This window comes from Bos taurus, chromosome 1 (assembly GCF_002263795.3).
Source record: "Bos taurus isolate L1 Dominette 01449 registration number 42190680 breed Hereford chromosome 1, ARS-UCD2.0, whole genome shotgun sequence".
Taxonomy (NCBI): domain Eukaryota; kingdom Metazoa; phylum Chordata; class Mammalia; order Artiodactyla; family Bovidae; genus Bos; species Bos taurus.
In genome coordinates this window covers 121,852,293-121,879,583 of record NC_037328.1, presented here as the reverse complement: position 1 = coordinate 121,879,583, position 27,291 = coordinate 121,852,293, and the positions used below count along the sequence as shown (strand labels likewise).

Here is a 27,291-nt window from a genome sequence, read left to right as displayed (position 1 = left end):
GCAAATACATAGTTTCTGTATGCCCTTTGGGTTTGGGAGGCAGACTCAGGTAAGGTGCAAAGTAGCATGGGGTCACAAAGTGTTGGACATGACTGAACGACTGAACAACAACAATAAGAAGGATGAATGCTAAAGGAAACTGAACCGGAAAATGGGAGAGACTCTTTTTCTTTCCATCTTGCACGACCTAAAGCTCTTAATCCAGAACCCAGAACTACATAGATAATGTGCGGGCTATTTAGGGAACTTAACTACCATATACAATGTTATATCTAGATGACAGATTCCAAACAACTAACTTAGTAACAGATGCTTGGAACACATTTCTTTATTAAGTGTTATCGAGAATTTCCCTAAACACCTTTATATGTAGATAGAAATTTGGATCGTATTTGCATAATTATAAAGTAGAGTTTACATGATGTTTTGCTTAGAACAAAATTGTTCCTCATTTTGAGAAAGGGAGAAGGACTGTTACATCCATAAAAAGAAATTTTCCCTTTTTTATGGGCTTTGGAAATGTATGGACAACTAGACTAGAAGTCTGGAAGACTCAAAACATTAAAATGGAAGGTATTAATTGAATTGGCTGTGTTTCCTGACTTCTGTATTTGCTTCATGTAGTAAGGCTTTGTTAGTTTTTGTTTGCTTGTTCTTAAGGCCTGAGGCTGTTTATTTTTCAGAGCCTTAGATTCCTTTTTTGACTGAGCTTTTACTGCAAATAGATAAAGTTCCTGCTCTGTACTACTGCTTTTACTAGCTTAGAAGTTTATTAATATGCTTATTTATATCCCTAGCACATACATGTATGTAAAGCATACTTTGATTTGTAAATATTACCTTTTTTATGGAATGTAACTGTACCTTTTGCCACTAGAACAAATTGATTTCATCTGCTGTCTCATCTTTAAACCTATTATTTACCCAACTTTTAGCTTTTTCATTATAATGTAAAAATGTCTCTCTACTATAAGAAGATTAATAAACAAAGCAGAAAAGACTGCTTATGAAAAAATACTTTAGAAACCCTGTCCTTTTGATTAGTAACCAGTCCTTCTACCAGAAAAACTTCAAAGTGCTCTCTAAACATTGAATTTTCATCAGTGATGCTGTAAGCCTTAGCTCTCATCTTTCATGCTTACCATGCAATAACTTCAAAAGGATAAAAAGAAAGAATGGTAATCTCTCAAAGCACCACTGTGCTACGGTCAGTCATCTTGTCTTTAGTTATCATGCATTCACAAGCAGATAATTGCTTCATTACATTATGCTTTAATAAATATAGTAATTAACATTTTGTTACAAAAAAAGAAAAAAGCCAATAGTCAAACCATTCAGAAATGAAATCCAGAGCCCAGGGGATTTCTAAAAGAAAATGAAAAAGAATTAGACAGCGTCAAATATAGACCTCTTCAAAGGGAAAGAGATCATTTAAACTTGCCTTTTACTTACTGAAATACATTCTGCATATTTTATTGTTTTTGTCATCTTGCTTGTTATAATCCAGCCAGTGAATGTTCAAAGAACATAAAATCCTACAAATAAATAAATGGAATATGAGTGAATTGACAAAAAAACAACAATTAAGATCAAGAGTCTTACATGGAAGCTTTGATTATATAAGGCAATTATGTTTCCCAGTGATGTTCCAGGAACATGTGATTTATCAGGAGGAGAAAAATCAGAAAGTTTTAAGCTTCATGACACTCACATATCTAATTAGCAGAGTTTAAGTAACCTGGAATGGAGAAGGCAATGGCAACCCACTCCAGTACTCTTGCCTGGAAAATCCAAGGATGGAGGAGCCTGGTGGGATGCAGTCCATGGGGTCGCTAGGAGTCAGACACAACTGAGCGACTTCACTTTCACTTTTCACTTTTCACTTTCATGCATTGGAGAAGGAAATGGCAACCCACTCCAGTGTTCTTGCCTGGAGAATCCCAGGGACGGGGGAGCCTGATGGGCTGCCATCTATGGGGTCGCAGAGTCGGACATGACTGAAGTGACTTAGCAGCAGCAGCAGCAAGTAACTTGGAAAGCTTATTTGAATCAGCATGATATCACCAGGCAAAATTTGGGGGTGGTCAAGAGTTTTTAAAATTAGATTTTTGGATAGTCTGGGTCATCATGAGAAGCTGTAATAGACACGGACCTTTAAACAAGAGTAAGACATGTCATCATGGACCATGTGGTTGGTAACTCAGCTTTCATCTGAGAAAGTACTGAAAACTATACCTGAGGGAACTTGGTGGATTATGCAGTGGTAGACTTCACTTTCACTTTTCAGTTTCATGTATTGGAGAAGGAAATGGCAAACCACTCCAATGTTCTTGCCTGGAGAATCCTAGGGACGGGGGAGCCTGGTGGGCTGCCATCTATGGGGTCGCACAGAATCAGACACAACTGAAGCGACTTAGCAGCAGCAGCAGCAGCAGTCTCAAACAAAAGACCAAATTACTTGTGAATACTTGTGACTTTTGCTGTTTGGATCAGGGAATATCCTCCAATCAGCAACTTCTAAAGATTTCTGACCACAAGGTAATAAAATGGAGACAGCATTTACAAATTAAAAACATAATTCTTGGTGACAAATTGTTTTAAAAGCTATATTGGCCAAGGGTGAGTGATAGTCATTCAGTTATGTCTGACTCTTTGTGATTCCATGGACTGTAGCCTGCCAGGCTCCTTTGCCCATGGAATTCAGGCAAGAATACTGGAGTGGGTTGCCATTTACTTCTTCAATATTGACCAAGAGCAAAGTGCAAATATTTTATAATATTATGGTAAAAAGGAAAAGAAAAGCAATGGATGGAATGCTGTCTGATAGTCTCAGTAAGTATGTTTCTCTCTAAGACCCTGGAGTAAAAAAGTTATCTTTACAGATAATCAGGGTGTTACTTCAGTCAGTGCTATCAGTTCAGTTCAGTCGCTCAGTTGTGTCCGACTCTTTGCGACCCCATGAATCGCAGTACGCCAGGCCTCCCTGTCCATCACCAACTCCCAGAGTTCACACAGACTCACGTCCATTGAGTCAGTGAGGCCATCCAGCCACCTCATCCTCACCTCATCCACCTCACCTCATCCTCGTCCCCTTCTTCCCCTGGTCCCAATCCCTCCCAGCATCAGAGTCTTTTCCAATGAGTCAACTCTTCACATGAGGTGACCAAAGTACTGGAGTTTCAGCCTTAGCATCATCCCTTCCAAAGAACACCCAGGGCTGATCTCCTTTAGAGTGGACTGGTTGGATCTCCTTGCAATCCAAGGGACTCTCAAGAGTCTTCTCCAACACCACAGTTCAAAAGCATCAATTCTTCAGTGCTCAGCTTTCTTCACAATCCAACCCTCACATCCATATATGACCATTGGAAAAACCATAGCTTTGACTAGACGGAACTTTGTTGGCAAAGTAATGTCTCTGCTTTTCAATATGCTATCTAGGTTGGTCATAACTTTCCTTCCAAGGAGTAAGCGTCTTTTAATTTCATGGCTGCAGTCACCATCTGCAGTGATTTTGAAGCCCCCAAAAATAAAGTCTGACACTGTTTCCACTGTTTCCCCATCTATTTCCCATGCCAGATCCATGAATAAAGGCAAATTGGAAGTGGTCAAACAAGAGATGGCAAGAGTGAACGTCAACATTCTAGGAATCAGCGAACTAAAATGGACTGGAATGGGTGAATTTAACTCAGATGACCATTATATCTACTACTGTGGGCAAGAATCCCTTAGAAGAAATGGAGTAGCCATCATGGTCAACATAAGAGTCCGAAATGCAGTACTTGGATGCAATCTCAAAAACAACAGAATGATCTCTGTTTGTTTCCAAAGCAAACCATTCAATATCACAGTAATCCAAGTCTATGCCCCAACCAGTCAAGCTGAAGAAGCTGAAGTTGAATGGTTCTATGAAGACCTACAAGACCTTTTAGAACTATCACCCAAAAAAGATGTCCTTTTCATTATAGGGGACTGGAATGCAAAAGTAGGAAGTCAAGAAACACCTGGAGTAACAGGCAAATTTGGCCTTGGAATACGGAATGAAGCAGGGCAAAGGCTAATAGAGTTTTGCCAAGAGAACGCACTGGTCATAGCAAACACCCTCTTCCAACAACACAAGAGAAGACTCTACACGTGGACATCACCAGATTGTCAACACCGAAATCAGATTGATTATATTCTTTGCAGCCAAAGATGGAGAATCTCTATACAGTCAGCAAAAACAAGACCGGGAGCTGACTGTGGCTCAGATCATGAGCTCCTTATTGCCAAATTCAGACTTAAATTGAAGAAAGTAGGGAAAATCACTAGACCATTCAGGTATGACCTAAATCAAATCAGTGCTATAGTCATAGGGAATTGTTGACATTTTTGCCATCAGCTTGTTAATAATATATAAAATACATGTGTAGGGCAGATTAAAGGCTTCCTTGGCGGCTCAGTGTGGTAAAGAATCCTCCTGCCAAGCAGGAGACACAAGTTTGATTCTTTGGTCAGGAAGATCCCCTGGAGAAGAAAATTGCAACCTACTCCAGTATTCTTGACTGGGAAATCCCATGGACAGAGGAGCCTGGTGGGCTATAGCCCATGTGGATGCAAAAGAGTTGGACATAATTTAGCAACTAAATAGCAGCAGCAGCAGGGCAGATTAAAGGTAATATATTTTTAATATAAACATTAAATAAGGGGACTAACCAGAAGGTCAAATTAAGGTTTTGGGAAAAGGGTGGGAGTATGTTTATGTGCATGGTATGTTTGGTGTCAAAATACAGAATGGTCAAAAAATAGAAGGGAGTAGGAAGTGACAAATTAAAAGCCTTGTTAAACAGATAAGGAGAATGGAAAAATGAAAAAGTATGTGGTGACAGGAAAGATTGACTGGACTTGGTTACATTTATAGATGAAAATGGAGTAAGAGACAACTTAGTATAAAAGCCTAGCACTCTGTGTATTGATATTAATTCTATCTCTACCCATGATAGGGAATCAATAAGTTAAAATAATTTCTCTAAAGCTGCTGTCAGAAAAAGTGCTACTATATTTATTTTTAATTAAACTCTAAGTATCTATGAATGGCATCACCAAGGAATTATTTTTAGTTAATATAACTCTCAAGTGTCTCTAGAAGAGCCTAAGTAAATAGGACCACTTTTTTGCCCACAGTAGCACATATTAACATAACCATAAGATTTAGGATCCTAAAGCCTTGAAGAATAACATGAGAGGAAGAATGAAGGTTTACTTTAAAATTCCATGAACTTTTGTGAGTGCAAGAGCTGAAAAAGGTAAGCAATGAGGGAAAAATTAGAAGGAAAGTGGGGAACAGAGAAAATCAGGTCAGAGTTTGGCACAAGTATCACTTGACTTCGATTTTTTCATCAGCAATCTAGAAGAAAATGTTTTTGATGAAATTGTTAAATTGAGAAGAAAAGACAAAGACATTATATCTTTGTAATAATAGAAACTGCTATATATTAACTCATCTCTGTTTACTCACGTACCTGTGTAGTTATTGGAAGGGCAAGAAAACTGCACTTTTCACATTTTGAATATCACCTGACTCCTTGGTAAGCAATTAAACAGCCCTGAACCTTACCCAGGATAAATAATGTGATTATTTGTGTTTACATATTTTTCACTGGAAGTGAAAATAAGAAAAAGTTGAAAGTCGAAAGAGAAGGCTAATTCAAATATTGAGAAACGATGAGTAGGATGTAGATAGGGAATCCATCCTTGAGAAGAGGGGGTTTGAGGGCCACTGGAGGAAGGCTACCCAATATGAATGCAGGCTGTTACATTCTGACTTCTAAACACTGTTGGCCACAAACTAGCCTTCCGTGTATAAAACTGACTCTGTGGGGTAAAAACTATGTGAAACGGGATGGCTCTGTAATAACTGACAAGTGAAAAGGAAAGAAATAAACCACCTCAATCTTTAAGACCACACTTACAAACAGAAAGCAAGCACCAATCATGGCTGCTTTGACTGTCACATCGAGGTCCGCAGGAACGTGAATCCCAAAGTTGTCAGCATTGGTGAAAACATCGTTCACAAAGCCTGACCAGTACTTGGAAATCTTTCCAATTGTAAGCTTTTCATTAATGGTCTTCACCTTTGAAAAGAAAATAAGAGGCTGTAAATTTGAAGGTGAAACCTATGATTTTACATTTTTCCATGTTTACTTCATGACATATAAGAATAATTTTATTCATCATCTTTAAATGACAATTCAATGGCACTCATTCCTTTATATAATCTTAGGTTTGTAAATTTAACTTTCCAGTTTGTTATTCAGGAATTTTGTTTTTCTGACATTTTTTTTAACCATCATAATCTTTTTTTCTCCTTTCTGTATGCGGATTGAGAATTTAACTGCAATAAGTAATTAAGGCCAGACTGCCACAAGATGGCAGCAGGTACATAGTTTAAATTACATAGTCTAACCATGATGATAATCCTTCTACCTGAGGTCCATATTTTAAATCTGAATTCTTCATGCAAAAAAAAAAAAAAAGAAAAGAAACAAAGAAAGAATATTTTTGAGAAAGATTTTAGAGGAAATTTTTTAGATAAAATTAATTTCCAAGTATAATTTATTTTTTTATTGGTAAAATTTTATAATTACTGATTTGCTTAAATATTATCAGTTCACTTCAGTCACTCAGTTGTGTCTGACTCTTTGTGACCCCATGGACTGCAGCATGGCAGCCCTCCCTGTCCATCACCAACTCCCAGAGTTTACTCAAACTCACGTCCATTGAGTCAGTGATGCCATCCAACCATCTCCTCCTCTGTCATCCCCTTCTCCTCCCGCCTTCAATCTTTCCCAGCATCAGGGTCTTTTCCAATGAGTCAGTTCTTCACATCAGGTGGCCAAAGTATTGGAGTTTCAGCTTCAGCATAAGTTCTTCCAGCGAATATTCAGGACTGATTTCCTTTAGGATAGACTGGTTGGATCTCCTTGCAGTCCAAGAGATTCTCAAGAGTCTTCTCCAACACCACAGTTCAAAAGCATCAATTCTTTGGTGCTCAGCTTTCTTTATAGTCCAACTGTCACATCCATACATGACTACTGGAAAAGCCATAGCTTTAACTAGATGGACCTTTTTTGGCCAAGTAATGTCTGCTTTTTAATATGCTGTCTAGGTTGGTAATAAATTTTATTTCCAAGGAGCAAGTGTCTTTTAATTTCATGGCTGCAATCACCATCTGCAGTGATTTTGGAGCCCCCCAAAATAAAATCTTCCACTGTTTCCATTGTTTCCCCATCTATTTGCCATGAAGTGATGGGACCAGATGCCATGGTCTTAGTTTTCTGAATGTTGAGTTTTAAGCCAACTTTTTCACTCTCCTCTTTCACTTTCATTAAGAGGCTCTTTAGTTCTTCTTCACCTTCTGCCGTAAGGGTGGTGTCATCTGTGTATCTGAGGTTATTGATATTTTTTCCAGCAATCTAGATTCCAACTTATGCTTCATCCATTCCAGCATTTCTCATGATGTACTCTGCATATAAGTTAAATAAGCAGGGTGACAATATATAGCCTTGATATGCTCCTTTCCTGATTTGGAACAAGTCTGTGGTTCCATTTTCAGTTCTAACTGTTGTTTCTTGACCTGCACACAGATTACTCAGGAGGCAGGTCAGGTGGCCTGGTATTCCCATCTCTTGAAGATATTACAAGTCATTGCTTAATTTCATTTTTGTGTTATACTCAGACATTTACAAGGTCATTCCTTTATAACTAACCTAAGTCCTATTTTTCATTTGAAAAACTTCTCTGGGCTAATGTACCACATAAATTCAGACTAATAATTTCACATGAAAAAGTCTATAGTTCTTTTCAACTAGAAGGAATCTAGAATTAAACTATCCACTATTCATTTGCTTGCCCTGTTTCTCATTCAAAGGCTTAAAGTGATATAAACTTTCACTTTCTGTGTGGAAGTAGAAGATAGAAAATAAAGGAAGTTACTTAGGTCATCTCTATACCATAAATGGGATTTATGGTGGCTTACTGGTAAAGAATCCACCTGCCAATGCAGGAGATGTGGTTTGATCCCTGGGTCAGGAAGATCCACTGGAAAAGGAAATGGTAACCCACTCCAGTATTCTTGAGTGGAGAATCCCATGGATAGAGGAGCCTGACAAGCTACAGTCAATGGGTTTGCCAAAGAGTAGGACATGACTTAGCGACTAAAAAACAATACCATAAATATTAAAACTCTTAGTTCAGTTCAGTTCAGTTCAGTTGCTCAGTCGTGTTCGACTCTTTGCAACCCCATGAACTGCAGCACGCCAGGCCTCTCTGTCCATCACCAACTCCTGGAGTTCACCCAGACTCAGGTCCATCGAGTCGGTGATGCCATCAGCCATCTCATCCTCTATCGTCCCCTTCTGCTCCTGCCCCCATTCCCTCCAAGCATCAGAGTCTTTTCCAATGAGTCAACTCTTCATATGCGGTGGCCAAAGTACTGGAGTTTCAGCTTTAGCATCATTCAGCTTTAGCATCATTCCTTCCAAAGAACACCCAGGGCTGATTTCCTTTAGAATGGACTGGTTGGGTCTCCTTGCAGTCCAAGGGACTCTCAAGAGTCTTCTCCAACACCACAGTTCAAAAGCATCAATTCTTTGGCGCTCAGCTTTCTTCACAGTGCAACTCTCACATCCATACGTGACCACTGGAAAAACCATAGCCATGACTAGACAGACCTTGGTTGGCAAAGTAATGTCTCTGCTTTTTAATATGCTATCTAAGTTGGTCATAACTTTCCTTCCAAGGAGTAAGCATCTTTTAATTTTATGGCTGCAGTCACTATCTGCAGTGATTTTGGATCCCCCCAAAATAAAGTCTGACACTGTTTCCACTGTTTCCCCATCTATTTCCCATGAAGTGATGGGACCAGATGCCATGATCTTAGTTTTCTGAATATTGAGCATTAAACCAACTTTTTCACTCTCCACTTTCACTTTCATCAAGAGGCTTTTTAGTTCCTCTTCACTTTCTGCCATAAGGATGGTGTAATCTGCATATCTGAGGTTATTGATATTTCTCCCAGCAATCTTGATTCCAGCTTGTGCTTCTTCCAGCCCAGCATTTCTCATGATGTGCTCTGCATAGAAGTTAAATAAGCAGGATGACAATATACAGCCTTGACGTACTCCTTTTCCTATTTGGAACCAGTCTGTTGTTCCATGTCCAGTTCTTTTTTTTTTTTTTTTTTAATTTCTCATGTGTTCCCCATCCTGAACCCTCCTCCCTCCCCATACCATCCCTCTGGGTCGTCCCAGTGCACCAGCCCCAAGCATCCAGCATCGTGCATTGAACCTGGTGCTTCCTGACCTGTATATAGGTTTCCCAAGAGGCAGGTCAGGTGGTCTGGTATTCCCATCTCTTGAAGAATTTTCCACAGTTTATTGTGATCTACACAGTCAAAGGCTTTGACTGAGTCAATAAAGAAGAAATAGATGTTTTTCTGGAACTCTCTTGCTTTTTCAATGATCCAGCAGATGTTGGCAATTTGATCTCTAGTTCCTCTGCCTTTTCTAAAACCAGCTTGAACATCTGGAAGTTCATGGTTCACGTACTGCTGAAGCCTGGCTTGGAGAATTTTCAGCATTACTTTACTAGCATGTGAGATGAGTGCAATTGTGCGGTAGTTTGAGCATTCTTTGGCATTGCCTTTCTTTGCGATTGGAATGAAAACTGACCTTTTCCAGTCCTGTGGCCACTGCTGAGTTTTCCAACTTTGCTGGCATATTGAGTGCAGCACTTTCACAGCATCACCTTTCAGGATTTGAAATAGCTCAACTGGAATTCCATCACCTCCACTAGCTTTGTTCGTAGTGATGCTTTCTAAGGCCCACTTGACTTCACATTCTAGGATGTCTGGCTCTAGGTGAGTGATCACACCATCGTGATTAGTTGGGTCATGAAGATCTTTTTTGTACAGTTCTTCTGTGTATTCTTGCCACGTCTTCTTAATATCTTCTGCTTCTGTTAGGTCCATACCATTTCTGTCCTTTATTGAGCCCATTTTCGCATGAAATGTTCCCTTCGTATCTCTAATTTTCTTGAAGAGATCTCTAGTCTTTCCCATTTTGTTGTTTTCCTCTATTTCTTTGCATTGAACACTGAGGAAGGCTTTTTTTTTTTTTCTTCTTGCTATTCTTTGGAGCTCTGCATTCAGATGCTTATATCTTTCCTTTTCTCCTTTGCTTTTCACCTCTCTTCTTTTCACAGCTATTTGTAAGTCCTGCTCAGACAGCCATTTTGCTTTTTTGCATTTCTTTTCCATGGGGATGGTCTTGATCCCTGTCTCCTGCACAATGTCACAAACCTCAGTCCATAGTTCATCAGGCACTCTATCTATCAGATCTAGTCCCTTAAATCTATTTCTCACTTCCACTGTATAATATTTTGCTCAAATTCACATCCATTGAGTTGGTGATGCTATCTAACCATCTCATTCTCTGCTGCCCTCTTTTCCTTTTCCTTAACAGTTTTTCCTAGAAATAAATCTTAGAGGAAATAGTCTAAAGTATGTATTTCTTTTTTGTTTATTCACTCTATTCATTCATGTGTATCTCACATAGGACATTAAGTTTACAGGATTTCAGGGCACATGACTCACCTAGAATACAATGTACATTTTACAAAATGGGCTGTCATAACTCCAAAAATTCTTGGCATAACTTTCCTAAGAGTATAGAATAAAAATAAGCCTTATAATTGAGGAGTACATACTTTAGACTATTTCCTCTAAGATTTATTTCTAGGCAAAACTGTTAAGGAAAAGGAAAAGAGGGCAGCAGAAAATGAGATGTTTAGATAGCATCACGAACTCAATGGATGTGAATTTGAGCAAACTCTGGGAGATCGTGAAGGATACGGAAGGCTGGCATGCTGCAGTCCATGGGGTCACAAAGCATTGGACACCACCTAGCAACTGAACAAAGCTGCTAAGATAGTTCATATTACACATTGAATTTGCAAGTACTTACTGCTTTCTGATTTACACACATATGTTTATATGAGAATAGATTGTTATACAAAATGAAGTTAGCAAGTCTTACTTACATAGCTTTTAAATTAATGATATTTTAATGGAGTGTGCTCTTGAGATCAGATTTGGGATATGTTACCACCAGGGATATAGGAAAGAAGATGTGATTTCAGTGATTCTAAACTAAATATATTTGCTTTATACCATAGGTGCTATAATTCCACACACATCAAATTTTTGTAGTATGTTCTAAAAAAAAATTCTTGAACTTATCTCTGGAATTATGAGTTATTATGGGCATGTACAATATTACTTATTCCATTATTTCACAAATATATTATTTTCTGAATTTATTTCAGAAATATTTCATGATTTGAACATTTAAAAAATTGAATTATGTTGCAAAAAATCAGGACCTAAGTGAAACAGTCCTTCATTTGTCAATCATACCTCAAAATCCACATCGCCAAAACAGCCACATGTTGCACCAGGACCAACAATTTTCAAAATATCTTCTTTGTTTGCATTTTGGATTGTGAATTTAGGCAGAAAGGGGTCCCACTTCTGTGCAACATAACCAACTATAGAACCAGGAGGGGCTTGGATTTCTAACTGTAGGAAGAGATAATAATAAAATAAGATTTCCTAAGGTTATTGTATTTTAATTTTACTACAATGTCTGCTTACTTCTAAACAGTATATAAAAGATTCTAAATATCTGCTTCTATGCTATACTGGATTTTTTAAATAATTTTTAGAAACAAAGAAATTCACTGTATAGATATGTGTTCCTCATGATCCACTAAAAGTCCATGTCTTTGATCTTCATTCCCTAAGGAAAACCTACCCCAGGCCTGTCTTCTGACCCTGGGATACTGGCTTCTTTGCCATGTCTGTTCCAAGTACAATAGTTGGACAAGCATTGAAGTTGTTTCCTATAATATACTTCATATTTATCCCCTCTTGGTTGTTGTCACAACACACATCTATTTTTAAGCCTCACTTCTTGATTCTTATAATTTTTTTTTTCCTCTTCGATTTATCAACTTCAGCTTCTCTGTGCTAACAAATGCTTCTTGCAGAGTTACAGTTGTTACACACCAATGTGATTTCTGTTTCATTTTGTCCAAAGCATTAAAAGAATATCATTTGCATTTTCAGAGCTGACTAGTATTTTGCTCCATTATCATTCATCCCCCTAATTTCTTAATTGTCCATAATACTGTATTTCAACATATTTATTTAGCCAATTCAAATACTTTGTATTAATAAAATAAGCTGGAGTGGGTGAAAATGATGAATATTGTTTGCTTTTAAATCAAGCCAACTCTCCATCATCTGATCTCTCTTTGTCTTTTCTTGTTAAATTCATAGTTTTATGTGCATGTCTGTAGTGTTTTTGGATAGATAAAGGTATTCTCAACAAGACTTCTTAGAATTACGTAGATTTGTTCTAGGATCACTTCTAAAGTAATTGATTTGATTTCAACCAAATTAAAAATATACTAATCAGTATTAGGATGCATCCTATGTTTAATTTATGTGACATGGGGTTCAGTTCAGTTCAGTTCAGTCACTCAGTCGTGTCTGACTCTTTGCGACTCCATGAATCGCACCACGCCAGGCCTCCCTGTCCATCACCAACTCCCGGAGTTCACTCAAACCGATATCCATCGAGTTGGTGATGCCATCCAGCTATCTCATCCTCTGTCGTCGACATGGGGTTACTTTGAAATAAAATATTAACTGTCAGAAATGTTATAATGGGTGCATATTCTGGGTTATACTGACTTTAGCATCTTGGGGCATATTAGATATTGAATATCCCCAGTAAAAGGATGAAAATTCTTGGGCTGCAAGAATTTGAGTACCTTAGCAATCCTATCACTTGACCAGATAATTGCCTATAAAGAGTTGCAGAATTAGCTTCAACATATATTGTTAGAAACTTCTCTACTTAAGGAGAGTTCTGTATTAATATTTACTTCCCATTGTGCTAAGTACAATATTTATACATAGGTCCTCAATAAAGAAACTTGGGTTTGAAAAAAGATACCTGGATCAAATCCCTCTTATGATATATTCTAGACGTGTGATCATAGGTGAGGCCCCTCTAAGCCTCAGTTTCCTCTATTGCAAAATGTAGAGAGTAAAATCTATTTCTTCTCACTTAGAGGTTCCTGATATCAAAGAAATCAAAGTAGGTATATATTCCACATAAACTTAACTGCATCATGTCCATGAAAGTTATTACTATACATTTACTAAAAGGTGATAAAAATCTATTATATATTAAAATATAATAATCAAATGATTCCCTCTAGAAGAATAACACACTCTTTGCTGAACCTTGAAGTTTGTCATAAATGGGTAAATGGAACATGAGATACTGTTCTAAAAATAATACTGACCCAGGAGATTCCTTTAGGAGAGTTTAGTATCACTCAGCACTCCCTGAACTTTGTACCAATGAGAAGATGAAGAGTAGATCTGCTTAATGGTGGAACTTACAGATATTACCTAGCTAATACAGAGATTCAGGAGGATGTGTCTCATTTACATGATGCATGAGCTGTCTTTCCAAGTTACCACCACGGAAGCCACTATAGTTTTTCATTGGAAATGAAAAAAAAAAAAAAATATTAGTGAATCACCAAATCCTTAAGCTGTTCTGATCTTAAAGGAGCAACATTCTAATTCAACAATTGAAAGGTTAATGACCTTGTATCGCCAGCTGCATGTCATTTATTAAAGAAATAATTGCTAACCTTTCCAATTGTGGAAAATAAAAGCACACACAGGTCAGTGACTAACCTCTTGTAGGTAGCAAGGGCACCAGCAGCTGTTACACCTCAAGGGCCTGTTGACTGTAATCACCTCTTGACCTGAGTTATCGGTGATCTTCAGAACGCATGATCGCAGAGTGGAACAAAAAGTACGGTTGAAGCAGATGCTTTCCTCCACTGCAAAGTATATTCTTTGTCCCAAGCTGTTTTTAATCTCATATTTGTTGGCGGTCTCAGTGCCCAGTATCACTAATGGAGAAAAAAAAAAAATTATCAAAATCATGCTACTGCTTAGTATCAAACCTTTATATGAGTAAAAATAGTAGTGTTATTAGAAGAAAGCAGCATGACTGATTAGTTATTAAGTACATGGTATCTTCTTCAGACAAATCTATTTCTGTACTCTAAATTTTGAGGATTTAGCCATAGAAATCAAAGCAGACTCTGTGAAAAGAGCTGTGCAATTGATAAATTTTGATTCCAGTTATATGACTTATTTGGACACTTGTGGTACTTTACAACTAGGGAAGCAATGCTCTAAAGAAGGATCATACTCAAATTATTCTGTCATTGTTATGGAATTTACTGGGACAACTCACAGTGAAACTAATGATTCTATCTAAAAATCTATTTGGTACTACTATATCTATGAACTGGACATGGAACAACAGACTGCTTCCAAATAGGAAAAGGAGTACGTCAAGGCTGTATATTGTCACCCTGCTTATTTAACTTATATGCAGAGTACATCATGAGAAACGCTGGGCTGGAAGAAGCACAAGCTGGAATCAAGATTGCCAGGAGAAATATCAATAACCTCAGATATGCAGATGACACCACCCTTATGGCAGAAAGTGAAGAGGAACTAAAAAGCCTCTTGATGAAAGTGAAAGAGGAGAGTGAAAAAGTTGGCTTAAAGCTCAACATTCAGAAAACGAAGATCATGGCATCTGGTCCCATCACTTCATGGGAAATAGATGGGGAAACAGTGGAAACAGTGTCAGACTTTATTTTTCTGGGCTCCAAAATCACTGCAGATGGTGACTGCAGCCATGAAATTGAAGGACGCTTACTCCTTGGAAGAAAAGTTATGACCAACCCAGATAGCATATTGAAAAGCAGAGACATCACTTTGCCAACAAAGGTCTGTCTAGTCAAGGCTATGGTTTTTCCTGTGGTCATGTATGGATGTGAGAGTTGGACTGTGAAGAAGGCTGAGCGCCGAAGAACTGATGCTTTTGAAATTTGGTATTGGAGAAGACTCTTGAGAGTCCCTTGGACTGCAAGGAGATCTAACCAGTCCATTCTGAAGGAGATCAGCCCTGGGATGTCTTTGGCAGGAATGATGCTAAAGCTGAAACTCCAGTACTTTGGCCACCTCATGCGAAGAGTTGACTCATTGGAAAAGACTCTGATGCTGGGAGGGATTAGGGGCAGGAGGAGAAGGGGACGCCAGAGGATGAGATGGCTGGATGGCATCCCTGACTCGATGGACTTGAGTCTGAGTGAACTCCGGGAGTTGGTGATGGACAGGGAGGCCTGGTGTGCTGTGATTCATGGGGTCGCAAAGAGTCGGACACGACTGATTGACTGAACTGAACTGAACTACAGCTTCATGCTATCTATTTATTTCAATTTTGACATACTTTAGGTGTTATCTAGAATATTAAGGACAAACATACTCAAGTAATTTGAGTATTCAGCATTATAAATTTGTGCCCTGTTAAATGACTTGGTTTTTGATGAATCACTGACAGTATGATAAAACAGTAGAACTTTATTTTGATGGTTTTTTGTTGGTCTCAGCCTCAATTTCCATGTCTGAAATTGTTAAGAAAATTTAAATTATTAGCAGCCATGGAAATGACCAAGTAGCTTTTATTACTTCAAGATTAAAAATAATATTACATTCCTAATGACAATATCATCAAAGATTTGGGGAGTTTTATGCTTTTAGGCTTATGTATATCAGACTAATAATTTTACTTTCAGTGGAAAAGAGGTCCAACAGGGAGGGGACATATGTATACCTATGGCTGATTCATGTTGGTGTTTGACAAAAAACAACAGAATTCTGTAAAGCAATTATCCTTCAATTAAAAAATAAATTAAAAAACCTTTCCCAGAAAAAAAAATAGACCTAGTGCTCTTTTTTATTTAATTCTCTCCTAAACATTTAACTTTATAAAATACTTTAATAATTTTAATGATTTAACAATTTTAATAATTACAGAATGTACTTACTTCCAAGAAGCTCCACCTGCTGGTGTATAATTATCAGGTCTAACTGTTAAAAGATGACATGAAGGAAATACAAAGTATTACATCACAGGTCTTTGAAAACCTTTGCAGCTATTACTATTAACCTGTTTACTGGACTCATGAAATTAGGTGTTTTTCATGTTCTCTGTGTGGAAAATGGTAGAAAACAACTCACATTTTATAATGAAGGAAAAAAATTTAAAAAGCTAACATGGTTTTTACTCAAGTAAAAATTACAAGAACCTTGAAAATTTCAAAGCAAAATTGCTCTGAATAAGAATAGGAACTGTGGTTAGCTCTGTGTTTTTCCTGTGGTGATAAGATAGCTCTTGGAAATTATACCAATACCCTTGAGAATATTTTTAAACAGTCTCTGAATAAGAATGCCTATGAGGTTTTAAACTTCTTTCTCACTCTCTCTTTCTTTAAAAGAAATGAACCAAGAGGATACAAACAGTAATGATCTGCATGCTTGGCCTCTCCTCTCAGCCCTAACTACTTCACTCTGTCAGGTAGTAACTCATTCCTGATTGTGATGAAAAGTCTGTTAAAGCTGAGAAAGGCAATTCTTTAATTTCTTTCTTCAGTCACACTTTTCTTTGAACTAAGGGGGAAAAATCCATAAATCCTATCAACAAAATACCAGTTTAAGCAGAAAAGAGTTAGCTTCTAAATGAATGACACATTAAAACTTGCCTATGCAATTAGAAATGAAGTTAATTTACAGAGATAAATTAGTCACAGGTAGCTGAGATGTGACTGTGTTAAACAGAATATAATACAAATGTGTTTTTTTTTAAGGAAATATTTAAAATATGTTCTTAGAATGAATTTTATCTGTGTATATTTTAATTTTCATATGCAGCACTTAAAGATTCACTAAGGTAAAATCATGAGCACTGAGTACAGTACTGATTATTGCCTTTTTGAATGCTTAATTTTCTATTTTGCCTTAAAATTTTCACTTTATTCTCTTTTGACATTAACAAACTCACTGATAACTTTCAAATAAATGTAGTAATTGTTAACATTTGGAATTGATTGGGCAATCACAAACCCTGAAAATATGAAATTATCTTATTTCCTTCATTCTTCTTGTATATCCTGAGGTAGAGGTAAAAGCTAGTATCATTTCTTCTTATTACTGATAAGAGTGTACATATGCCCTCCTCTCCAAGATTCACAGATATATTTTTTACAAAAATAATTTATGATATAAGATATTCTAGAACATATTTAAACAACTACAATTAAATCTTTAAGAAATCGGAATTGGTCTTTGTTATGTAGTGTTGTTAGTTCTGTTTTCCTCTTTTGAGGGAAAAGGAGGGTTGACAGAAGAGAAGGGGCACGCATGATTATTTAGCAGTGCATCTATGGAGGCTCAGATGGTAAAGTATCTGCTTGCAAGGAGGGACACCCGGGTTTGATCCCTGGGTGGGGATGATCCCCTGGAGAAGGAATGGCTACCCACTTCAGTATTCTTACCTGGAGAATTCCATGGACTGTAGCCTGGTGGGCTATAGTTCATGGGGTGTTGAAGAGTTGGACACGACAGAGTGACTAGCACTTTCTTTCCCCCCAGTGTGTAGGCATAACTTAGAGATGGAGAAGAAGTTTTGGGGTGCAAAAGTAAGGTTTGAGTTTAGGAACTTTGACTATTTATGTCATGGATCAAGTTTCAGCCCTGAACTTTAGAGACTATTGGCTGAAAAGGATAAATGTGCATCTCTAACATCTAATAATAGTGGTTGTTTATTTAATGACCACCTTGAGGTAGTCACTGTGCTAGATATTTGACATAGTGTCTGATTTAGTCCTCACACACATCAGAGAACAGGATATCATTACATGTAACATGTAATGTACATGTAACATGTGAGGAAACAATCCCAGAGAAAGAAAGTGGTTTTGCTCAAGATCATAGAGCTTGTAAGTGGTTAGGCTGGGATATGAACCCAGGCAGTGATACCATGGATTTCAACTTGCTCTCTACTCTGCTGTACCAGCATAACTTAACTAATCTTAGGAACTGGGAGAAACAATTCTTAAGTGACACTGTGGAACTTCTGAGTACCTTTCCTCCCTATTTACTCTTATACTCACCCATCGTCTCTAATAACCTCGAATGTGGTCTCTCTCTGTGGACAAACCTCCTGGATATGAGGGTCCTGGTTTTGGTTGTTCTTCTAGTTTCCTTTAAGTAGCCCTGGGCCACTTATAAACTGTGGTCCAAAAGAGCCTTTTCATCTTTTGCTATTAATTGATGGACCAGAAATAGTTGGAAACTTTAAACAGATTACATCCTGTATTCAGGTGTTAGGACAAGCAGAGCACTCCTACAGTAAGAAAGCTTCAGAATGGACACCAAATGACAGCCTTGGAAATATATGAACAATCCATATGTATAATTTATCAGGCTTACAGGTATCAATGATTCAATTTAATATATGTATTGGGTTGGCCAAAAAGTTCATTTGGATTTTTCCATAAGATGTTACAGGAAAACCATAAGAAACTTTTGGTCAACCTAGTACTTCAAAATAAATGGAATCTTACATGTGCCTTTATAAATTTTAACTCAGTACTCTGATTTGTAGGTGACTAAATAAAAGTCATCCTTTGATGCTTATAGGATAAAATGTTATTGACTATTATGAATATGTTAATTTAACTTGGAATGAATATAGTTTGATCCCATCCCCTGGAGAAGGAAATGGCAACCCCCTCCAATATTCTTGGCTGGAGAATTCCATGGACGGAGAAACCTGGCGGGCTACTTTCCATACAGTCACAAAGAGTCAGACATGACTGAAGTGACTCAGGACAATCTATAATACATGAACAACATACATGTATACACATACATATGTAAATATATATGTACATACAAATATTTTTATATGTATGTGTATATAAACATATACACAGACACACACATACACTTGCCACCTGGGAGTTTATTTTCAATTTGTTAGTGAAAACATGATTATCAATAGTTACTGGATAATAATGATTAAAAGAGAGTAGGTGATTTTTTAAATATTTACATTGAGATTTTAATTTGGAAGCATTTTTATTGAATATTTTCCTGTTTGTTTATTGAAGCATGCACTATTTTTAAATATTCATAATTTTATTGTGGTTTTTAGATAAAAGCTTACAAAATTCTTCATATATGTATATATATATGTTTCTCACAAACTGGAAGTATTAAAAACTTTTTAAATGCTTATTCATCCTGTTCTGTATGCACTGCTTTAAAGCAAATGTGTTCTTTTAGTATAAAGACTATAAAATCCATTCCCTTTGAAGGAAAATACCCACCAATTTGTGAAATATTTTTGTTTTCTGAAAAAGAGTACCAAAGGTATACATTTGGAAAATTGACTTTGTTTTAGAACTGAAGCCAGTGGGATCATATCTCTATCAAATATGAAAAAAAAGTGTGTTCATGTCAAGCATCTGGCTCTGGGTATGTCATCGTTCATGGATGGAAGAAGAATATGTGATGGCCATATGTGATCATCAAACCCCAGCCCTCTGGCACTGGTATATCACTTTTATACTTGGCGAAACCTTGTCTGACAACATTCCCAAACAGCTTGCAGCAGTTAATCAACTCTAGTCAGCTATTACAGCTGATCCTTTCTGCAGATGGAAGATGGTAGGTTAGCTTTTCCAGCTCTTTTACATATCTCCCTGAGCTCTCCAGTCTCTAAAGTACATTTGTCTGCCAGTGGGTTTCTGGAGAAGGCATCTGCAATTATAAACATTTTCCCAGGAACATATGCTGTGTGCAGCTTAAACCCTATCAGGCATAACAGAAATCTCTTGCACCTTAAGGGAATTAACACAGAGATTTGATTTTGATAAAGGAGTTAGACTTTATAGTTAGAAAGAGTGCCAAACAAGCTGAAAATTGCAGCACATGTGCTGATATCTCAATATTAGTGTATTTCTAATCGTGTGTAAGATAAATATTAAAGCATCAATAATATATACAAATATCAATTGCACCTTATATGCCATAAAATTCAGATGATATTTCTTGACTGATTTATTATAAGGCTTGAATCACTGCTTACCCTCCAATGACAAGAACAGTGACTATACTTAATATGATCTTTCAAGCAAATTGGCTCAGAGATGGCAAAAGTATCAGAAGACAGTAATGCTAACTTGATAGCTTGATTTCTCTTGGATTTCCATCCACCTTTTGAGATTCAGTTGACAATGTTAAGCTCTCAACTCACTGAGAAAGTCTCTCCTGAGTACGTTGATCTTTAGCAGCCTTTCTCTTCTCTTTTATTGTTTAGTCGCTAAGCCTTGTCCAACTGTTGCGACCCCATGGACTGTAGCACAGGCAGCTCCTCTGTCTGCCTGGGATTTCCCAGGCAAGAATACTGGAGTGGGTTGCCATTTCCTTTCACAGGGGATCTTCCTGATCCAGAGATTGAACCTGTGTCTCCTGCATTGCAGGTGGATTCTTTACCCATGAGCCACCAAGGAAGCCCTCTCTTCTCTGTACACCTGCCCAAATTAAAAGTCAACACTTTTAATTGTTGACAAAATGTTTTTTCAATATTTTTTTGTCTTTGCCAAAAAGGTTGCAGAACATTTGGGTGAGAGGAACTAGGTTTTATACCATTTATGTGCCTTGATTATAGCAGGTACTCAATTAATATCCTTTAATTAAATAACTGTAAGTGACTAGACATATTAGACAATTCCTCTAGGATTTAAATTTGCTGACACCTTGAGCAATGAGGAGAAGAAGGATAAGGTGCTAAACAGCTCAATCAAAAATGTTTAGTCTTCTCTCTGTGTCAGGTAAATAAGGAAAATAGAAGTGGTTATAAAACAAGGCAAAAGTTTCTTGACAAGTAATAGAAATAAATAAAAGACAGATTGTATAATGCTTTTCTCACTTCAATAAGTTATTTGCTGAAGTTTTTAGTCTTGATTGGAGGGGAAGAAACCAAGTTTGTATTTGTCTTAAAGGGAAAAAAACTTTGCAGAAATAGAGAGAGAGAAGCACCTGGCTTAAATATTCTAGACCAGGAGGGAGATTCCCTGGTGGAGGGGGACCCCGCTGCCATACTTGGTCCCCTGGATTGGAAGGTAAGATGTGAAGACCATGGTCTGGGTCTGAAGCTCCCGGAAGAAAGCCAGGCGGACCTCTGCTTCTTTGGTTCTCTGCATCTGCAAGAGAATGACAGTTCCAGCCCATATGTAAATGTAGACCATTTTATTTAGTCGTCTTGTAATATTTCCTGCTGCTTAATTCACACGGTAGAGTATCTCCCACCTAGCCTCTCGCTTCAGTGCCCCTTCCTTCATTTTCTATATTCACTGTCACCACCACTTCATCTTGAACCCAGAGAAAAAGGAATGTAGTTGTGAGAAAAAGTTGGATAATTTGGGCAAAATAAATCATTTTAGAAAATATGTTTTTTGAAAGCAAGTGAAACTTCTACTCAAAGAACTGAAAGATTATAAACTACAAATGGAAAATCAATGACTAAAGAAACTAGGTATTCTCTACTCATAAAAGGATGACCTTAGACATACGTTTTGAATCATACTTAATGACTTTTGGGTATATTCTCCTTTCTTCAAATATTATGAAATTGCCTCATAATTTCCAAGATTATTTTCTCTTTTCATCAGTCATTCCACTATGCATAGATTTAATTCAGCGGTTCTTGTACTTTAGCCTGCAGCAGAACCCCCTGGCCTGCCTCTAAGTTGTTTCAGTCGTGTCTGGCTCTTTGTGACCCCATGGACTATAGACCACCAGTCTCCTATGTCCATGGGTGTTGCCAGTTAAGAATACTGGAGTGGGTTGCCATTTCCTTCTCCAGGCGACCTTCCCAATCCAGCGATCGAACCTACGTGTCTTATGTCTTCTGCATTGGCAGATGGGTTCTTTACCTCTAGTGCAACCTGGGAAGACCAAAAACCACCATGGAGGGTTTAGCAAAACACACATTGCTGGGCTCACTCCAGACTTTCTGATTCAGTGGATGGAGTGGGGATGGAGCTTGAGAATTTGCAGTTCTAATAAGTTCCCAGATAAACTAATGCTGCGGGACCAACAATATATACTTTGAGAACTAATGGGAATATTTGAAACTAATTTATGAGATTCTTAAGGGCAGTGTATTATTTAAATTTAGCTGTGATTTCCCAATACGCAAGCAAAATCTTTTTTGACAGTGTTAATCCCTTTGTAGCTTATCCAACATTATAAAAGATAAAATAATTAGAAAATTATAAAATGTTTGGCTTTGATTTTTCAAATAATCACCTGTTTTCTATATTATTGCCAGGTAAAATTGTTACTATTTTGATTATCTCTTAGGTAGATATCGATTAGATTGAAATTTGGAAATTTACTATTTATCCTGCATTAATCTGGAGCCCATGTGATATTATGCATATGACCTATAAGGGGTACATGCAAAATTCTTCTTTTTCATTAAAAATATACTTTATTACCTTTCTACTATTATTTTTCCCTTTTCTTCTCACATGACCACCTTTGACTATCTTCCTCATTGCTGCTGCTGCTGCTAGGTCGCTTCAGTCATGTCCAACTCTGTGCAACCCCATAGACAGCAGCCCACGAAGCTCCTCCGTCCATGGGATTTTCCAGGCAAAAGTACTGGAGTGGGTTGCCATTTCCTTCTCCAATGCATTATAGTGAAAAGTGAAAGTGAAGTCGCTCAGTCGTGTCTGACTCTTCGAGACCCCATGGACTGCAGCCCACCAGGCTCCTCCATCCATGGGATTTTCCAGGCAAGAGTACTGGAGTGGGGTGCCATTGCCTTCTCCGTCTTCTTCATTAGATACCATTAATTTTTTCAAGACTATCTGTGTTCTCATTTCTCATCTTTATTAAGTCATATTGTCAGACATCTCACATGTGCATTCATTTCATTTACGTGTTGCTATTTTAGATTGAGTGTAGTGTAGAGCAAGGTTCATGATATGTGTTTTCAAATATCAGAGGAGCCATTATGAAGAAAAGTAACTTAGTGGATGAGATGGTCGGATGCATCATCAACACAATGAACACGAGTTTGAGCAAATTCTGGGAGATAGTGAAGGACAGGGAAGCCTGGCATGCTGCAGATCATGGGGTCGCAAAGACTCAGAAAAGACTCAGTGACTGAACAACAATGAACAACAAACTTAGACTATTTTGAAGACCTATGAATGGGAAGGACAAGGAAAACTGGCTCTGGATTAATAGGAGGAAGATATTTATGACAGCTGCACAAAGATTTGGATAAGCATTCATTGTACTTATACTAAAATCGGAGTAACAGCTTTACAATTCACAGTAGATTTAAATGGTCTCTCTTAAGCACTGACACCCAAGTCCATGTAATTTGTGTGTGTGTCTGTTGAGGGGCAGTATTATTCTGAATCTTTTAAACCTCTAAAGAGTAAATTTGAAGAAAGGACTGATTTTCTTTTGAATAGTATTCATTCCTCTTCATTCATTGTCTCCCAAACATATCCTGTATGAGCACATGAGAGAGATTAAAAAAAAAAAAAAAAATGGTGAACGAATATAGGCTTCAAGGTGTGGTCCTTTGGACACTAACATAAACTGTTACTAGGAACAATTGGCTCATTAAGGTCATGTGTACATTTGATGTTAATGAGGAACATTAATTGCCAGATGGTCCAATTATTTATTTAACCATAAGGTTGTGGGAGTAGACAAAATGGATCTCTAAGATTATACTAGTCTGTGACATTTAGCATTTGTACATGCTTTAGGGGTGTGACTGAATGGAAACAAACTTGTCATTTGGCCCCATGAAAATAGAGCCCCATACTGACAGTATTATAGCAATTTGCTTCCCTAAAGTCCCCCATCCTGAACTTCTCTCAGATCTGGGACAGACACAAAGGATATAGGCTTCAGAATTCCTCTTGCTCTAGGGAAAGGGGCCTGAATGAGAACCTCTCCCCAAGAGTGAATAGCTGAGAAAACTGAGAGGAAGCCTATGTAACACTGTCAGATTTGGGAGAGGAGCGAATGCCACACTAGCAATAGCGCCTGGAAAATAATAAAAGGGTACACACATCTTTTCATTGGCTGTAGTGCCAAAAGCACTGTTGTTATTGACTTTCAGAGGAACAGAGACAAAATTGTGATCTGGGGAACACTAGTTTAAAATGATAAAATTCAGAATAGTGTTTCATCTCAGAGATGGAAGTATATGGCTATTGAATAGTAAGGGACCTTTATGAGCTGCCAGAAATATTTTATATCTTGATCTTGGGTAGTGGCTACACAAGCGCATCCTGATTTTAAAAATCACAGAGCTTAAGTTTGGTGCCTTTTATGCACTTAACTGTACACACATTATCCTTCAATTGGTAAAAAAAAAAAAATGTGTAGGGATTAATTTCTAATAACAACTGATAAAAGTTTATTAGATTCTCTTTTGTCAATTTTACTGTTAAAAAAATTAGCAAATTACGCCAAATTTATCTTGTAAATTATTTTGCTGTGACAGAATGTGGTGGGTTACTGAATGTCTGGCAACTGGTTCTACATTCCTCACATAGGTCTTTAGATTTCATGGCGTTAAAGTACTGCAGCCCAGATCACATCCAAAGTCTTTACTAGGAAGTGAGGCTCAGTCAGACACTTCTGAGAACACCATTCTGAGATCACTTGCTTGCTCTTCTGGGATTTTGGCTTACATTGGAGTAGCAGAGCCTTTGAAGATCTAAACTGAAGCTTCTGTTCAGTTTAGATCATCCTGGGAATGCCTGTTTTTCTCAAACTTTAAGTTTGAGACCAAAGTGTTCATAAATTGCTTTTGTTTTTACTAACTAGGGGACTTCAGACCACACAAATATTTCTTCAGTTCTAATGGCATCCAAAGTCCAGACTATCCTTTGATTTAGTGGTGCTGACGGAACTGCCTGTGAAATGTGTGAAATGTCCAACTAGCCTGTATTCCCTGGGAAAATGCTAACTGCCAATACAGATTAATGGGCCAGAAAACATCATGACAGTATAAATAATGTCTTTAAATCTATTTGAATAAAACTCCACAAAAATATGATAAAGTGACTTGCCCCCTGAAACAAGATTTTTAAGTTCTATAGGGTCCTCTCACAGATATTTTACCCACTTTATCTGTTAAATATTTTGACTGGGTTGCAGAAACAGTGTTAGTTTTCTACTTAAAGTTTTACCTCTTAAGTTGAGTCTTGAGCCCTTATCATTACTGAACATCACTGCTCTTTTTGGTAGATTAATCATATTTTGATCATAATATTGCTTTCTAGTCACAAGTTTCTTCAAAGACTACGACCACGAGTTGAAGAAGAAACTCCTTTGAATTTCTATCTGGCTTTGAATTCCTATCTACGGTTTTAAAAATGTATAACCAGCTTATAAATATTTCACATCCTCTGCAACTCTTTACCGTACAGGCTACAGTTGTTGCTGTAACTCTTACTTGATAAAGTGATGAAATGTTTCGGACTGAGTCTTAGTGTCAGTCTTAAATGAAGGAAAGAATGTGCCAAGATTTTGTCTTCAAATATAAAAATGAGACACATATATATTAAAATTCATGATTTTGAAGTTTCATGTCTATATTTTACAATTTGCTTGAACTTTCCCAGTGATACTCAGAGACTAGTGTATGGTGACAAAAAGTGAAAAAAAAATTACTTCCTTTGTTTCAAGTTAAAAAGCATCCTAAGTGTGTTTTGACAAAGGAAGCAAATAAGTGTACACATTTCTCTGATGTAGATCATTAATTTAATTTAGGATATTTTAAATCGGTGGACTCTGTTAATCCTATTTGTAATTAGGTTAAAAGGTTTCCACCAATTATACTGATCACAATTCTTCATGATAAAACTGTTCATTAGAGCTCAGAGTTTAATGGCTTCTTCTGATAATGGAATGAAAACACATTATAATTTCATTTTTATATCATTTCACAAGTGTTTTTAGTGAGATTGCAACTCATTACCTAAAAGCAGCATATCCCTTTTCTTCTGAGCAGTTCTTTGAGACAGCACTAATGAGATTTACATTTTCAGGGATGTGAGGAGAATTTACCAGTCCCCGCTCCCAAAGTCTTTAATTAATCTGTTTGCTTAAATTAGTTTCTGTTTAGTTTTTATGTATAATTTACCATCAAATAAATTTTCAAAGATTTTTGCTTCGTTGTTCAGAAATATTTGCTTCTAGTCCATTAAATTTACTAGGATCTCCTGAGAACACACGTTTAATTCTCTACAATAAATGCCTGTATCACATATTTTAAATAGCAGATAGGAAATTAAAAAATATTGAACTATAACACTTTTAACTTATGTATGAAAAGTTTTCTACCAATCTCTTTAAACTGGAAATATCAACTTGTGTTTCGAATTAAATATTCCTATTCTAAATTTTGCTCTGCAGCTCTTCTCATTAAGGTTTATATTTATGATAACAAAAACATTGTTTATATCTTAACTTTTGGATTCTTTTAGGTAGAGTGGGTTTGGTTTTTTTTTTAATATATTTAATGCAATATGCTCTTTGGCATTCAAAGTTAAAAACTACAAAGTTCCAAAGAACTAAATGACAGGTTTTAAAGTATCAATCTCACTGATTGTAACACCTTACAACCTATATTTTCAGTCATAAGGGAAATATTATTAGCTGTCTATATTTACTCTTACCTTTAGAGGCCATGAATATGTCTGAGTCACTTATCCAAAGGCAGCCAGGTTAAAAGAAAGGCTCTTCTTGTTGCAGCAAAGAGAAACACAGCAGGCATAGAACTTCAGAGGGTGTCTGCTTCTTGTCAGCTTACAAACACCAGAGGAAGGGAGAGCCTTGCAGCTTCCGGATGCTGTGTTTTATCATTTTGAACAACAGGAGGAGACAAAGCCATCATAAAAAGTACACACTACTCACAAACCATCATCCCACTTGGTGGCTGAAGGACCAATTGGAAAAGAATAAAAACCCAGGAAAGAAAATATGCAATGCTTATTTTTATGGACCGTATTTCCATTTAAAATTTAAAAATTATTTCTTGAAATATGTATTTTTTCCCTCACTGCAATAGCCGAAATATTTCATTTTTCTAATTTCTAGCAATCTCCTGTAACAGAGTCTGTGATAAAACATTCTATCACATGTAGGTTTCTGACAGTTCTAAAGATATTTTTTAAATTTTGTAAATGTTTGGG

The 27,291-nt window shown here is 37.1% G+C and overlaps 1 protein-coding gene across 1 annotated transcript; it reads right to left on the bottom strand.

Moving 5' to 3' along the window:
• Nucleotides 1-1,496: 1,496 nt before the first annotated feature.
• On the bottom strand, nt 1,497-26,788 carry PLSCR5 (phospholipid scramblase family member 5). Its single transcript, NM_001192535.2, has 7 exons — nt 26,776-26,788; nt 21,092-21,255; nt 16,033-16,075; nt 13,817-14,037; nt 11,453-11,614; nt 5,949-6,110; nt 1,497-1,535 (listed from the first exon to the last, which is right to left on the bottom strand). Exons 1-7 carry the CDS (start codon nt 26,786-26,788, stop codon nt 1,497-1,499), a joined length of 804 nt encoding a protein of 267 aa, NP_001179464.2.
• Between the last annotated feature and the right edge of the window lie 503 nt (nt 26,789-27,291).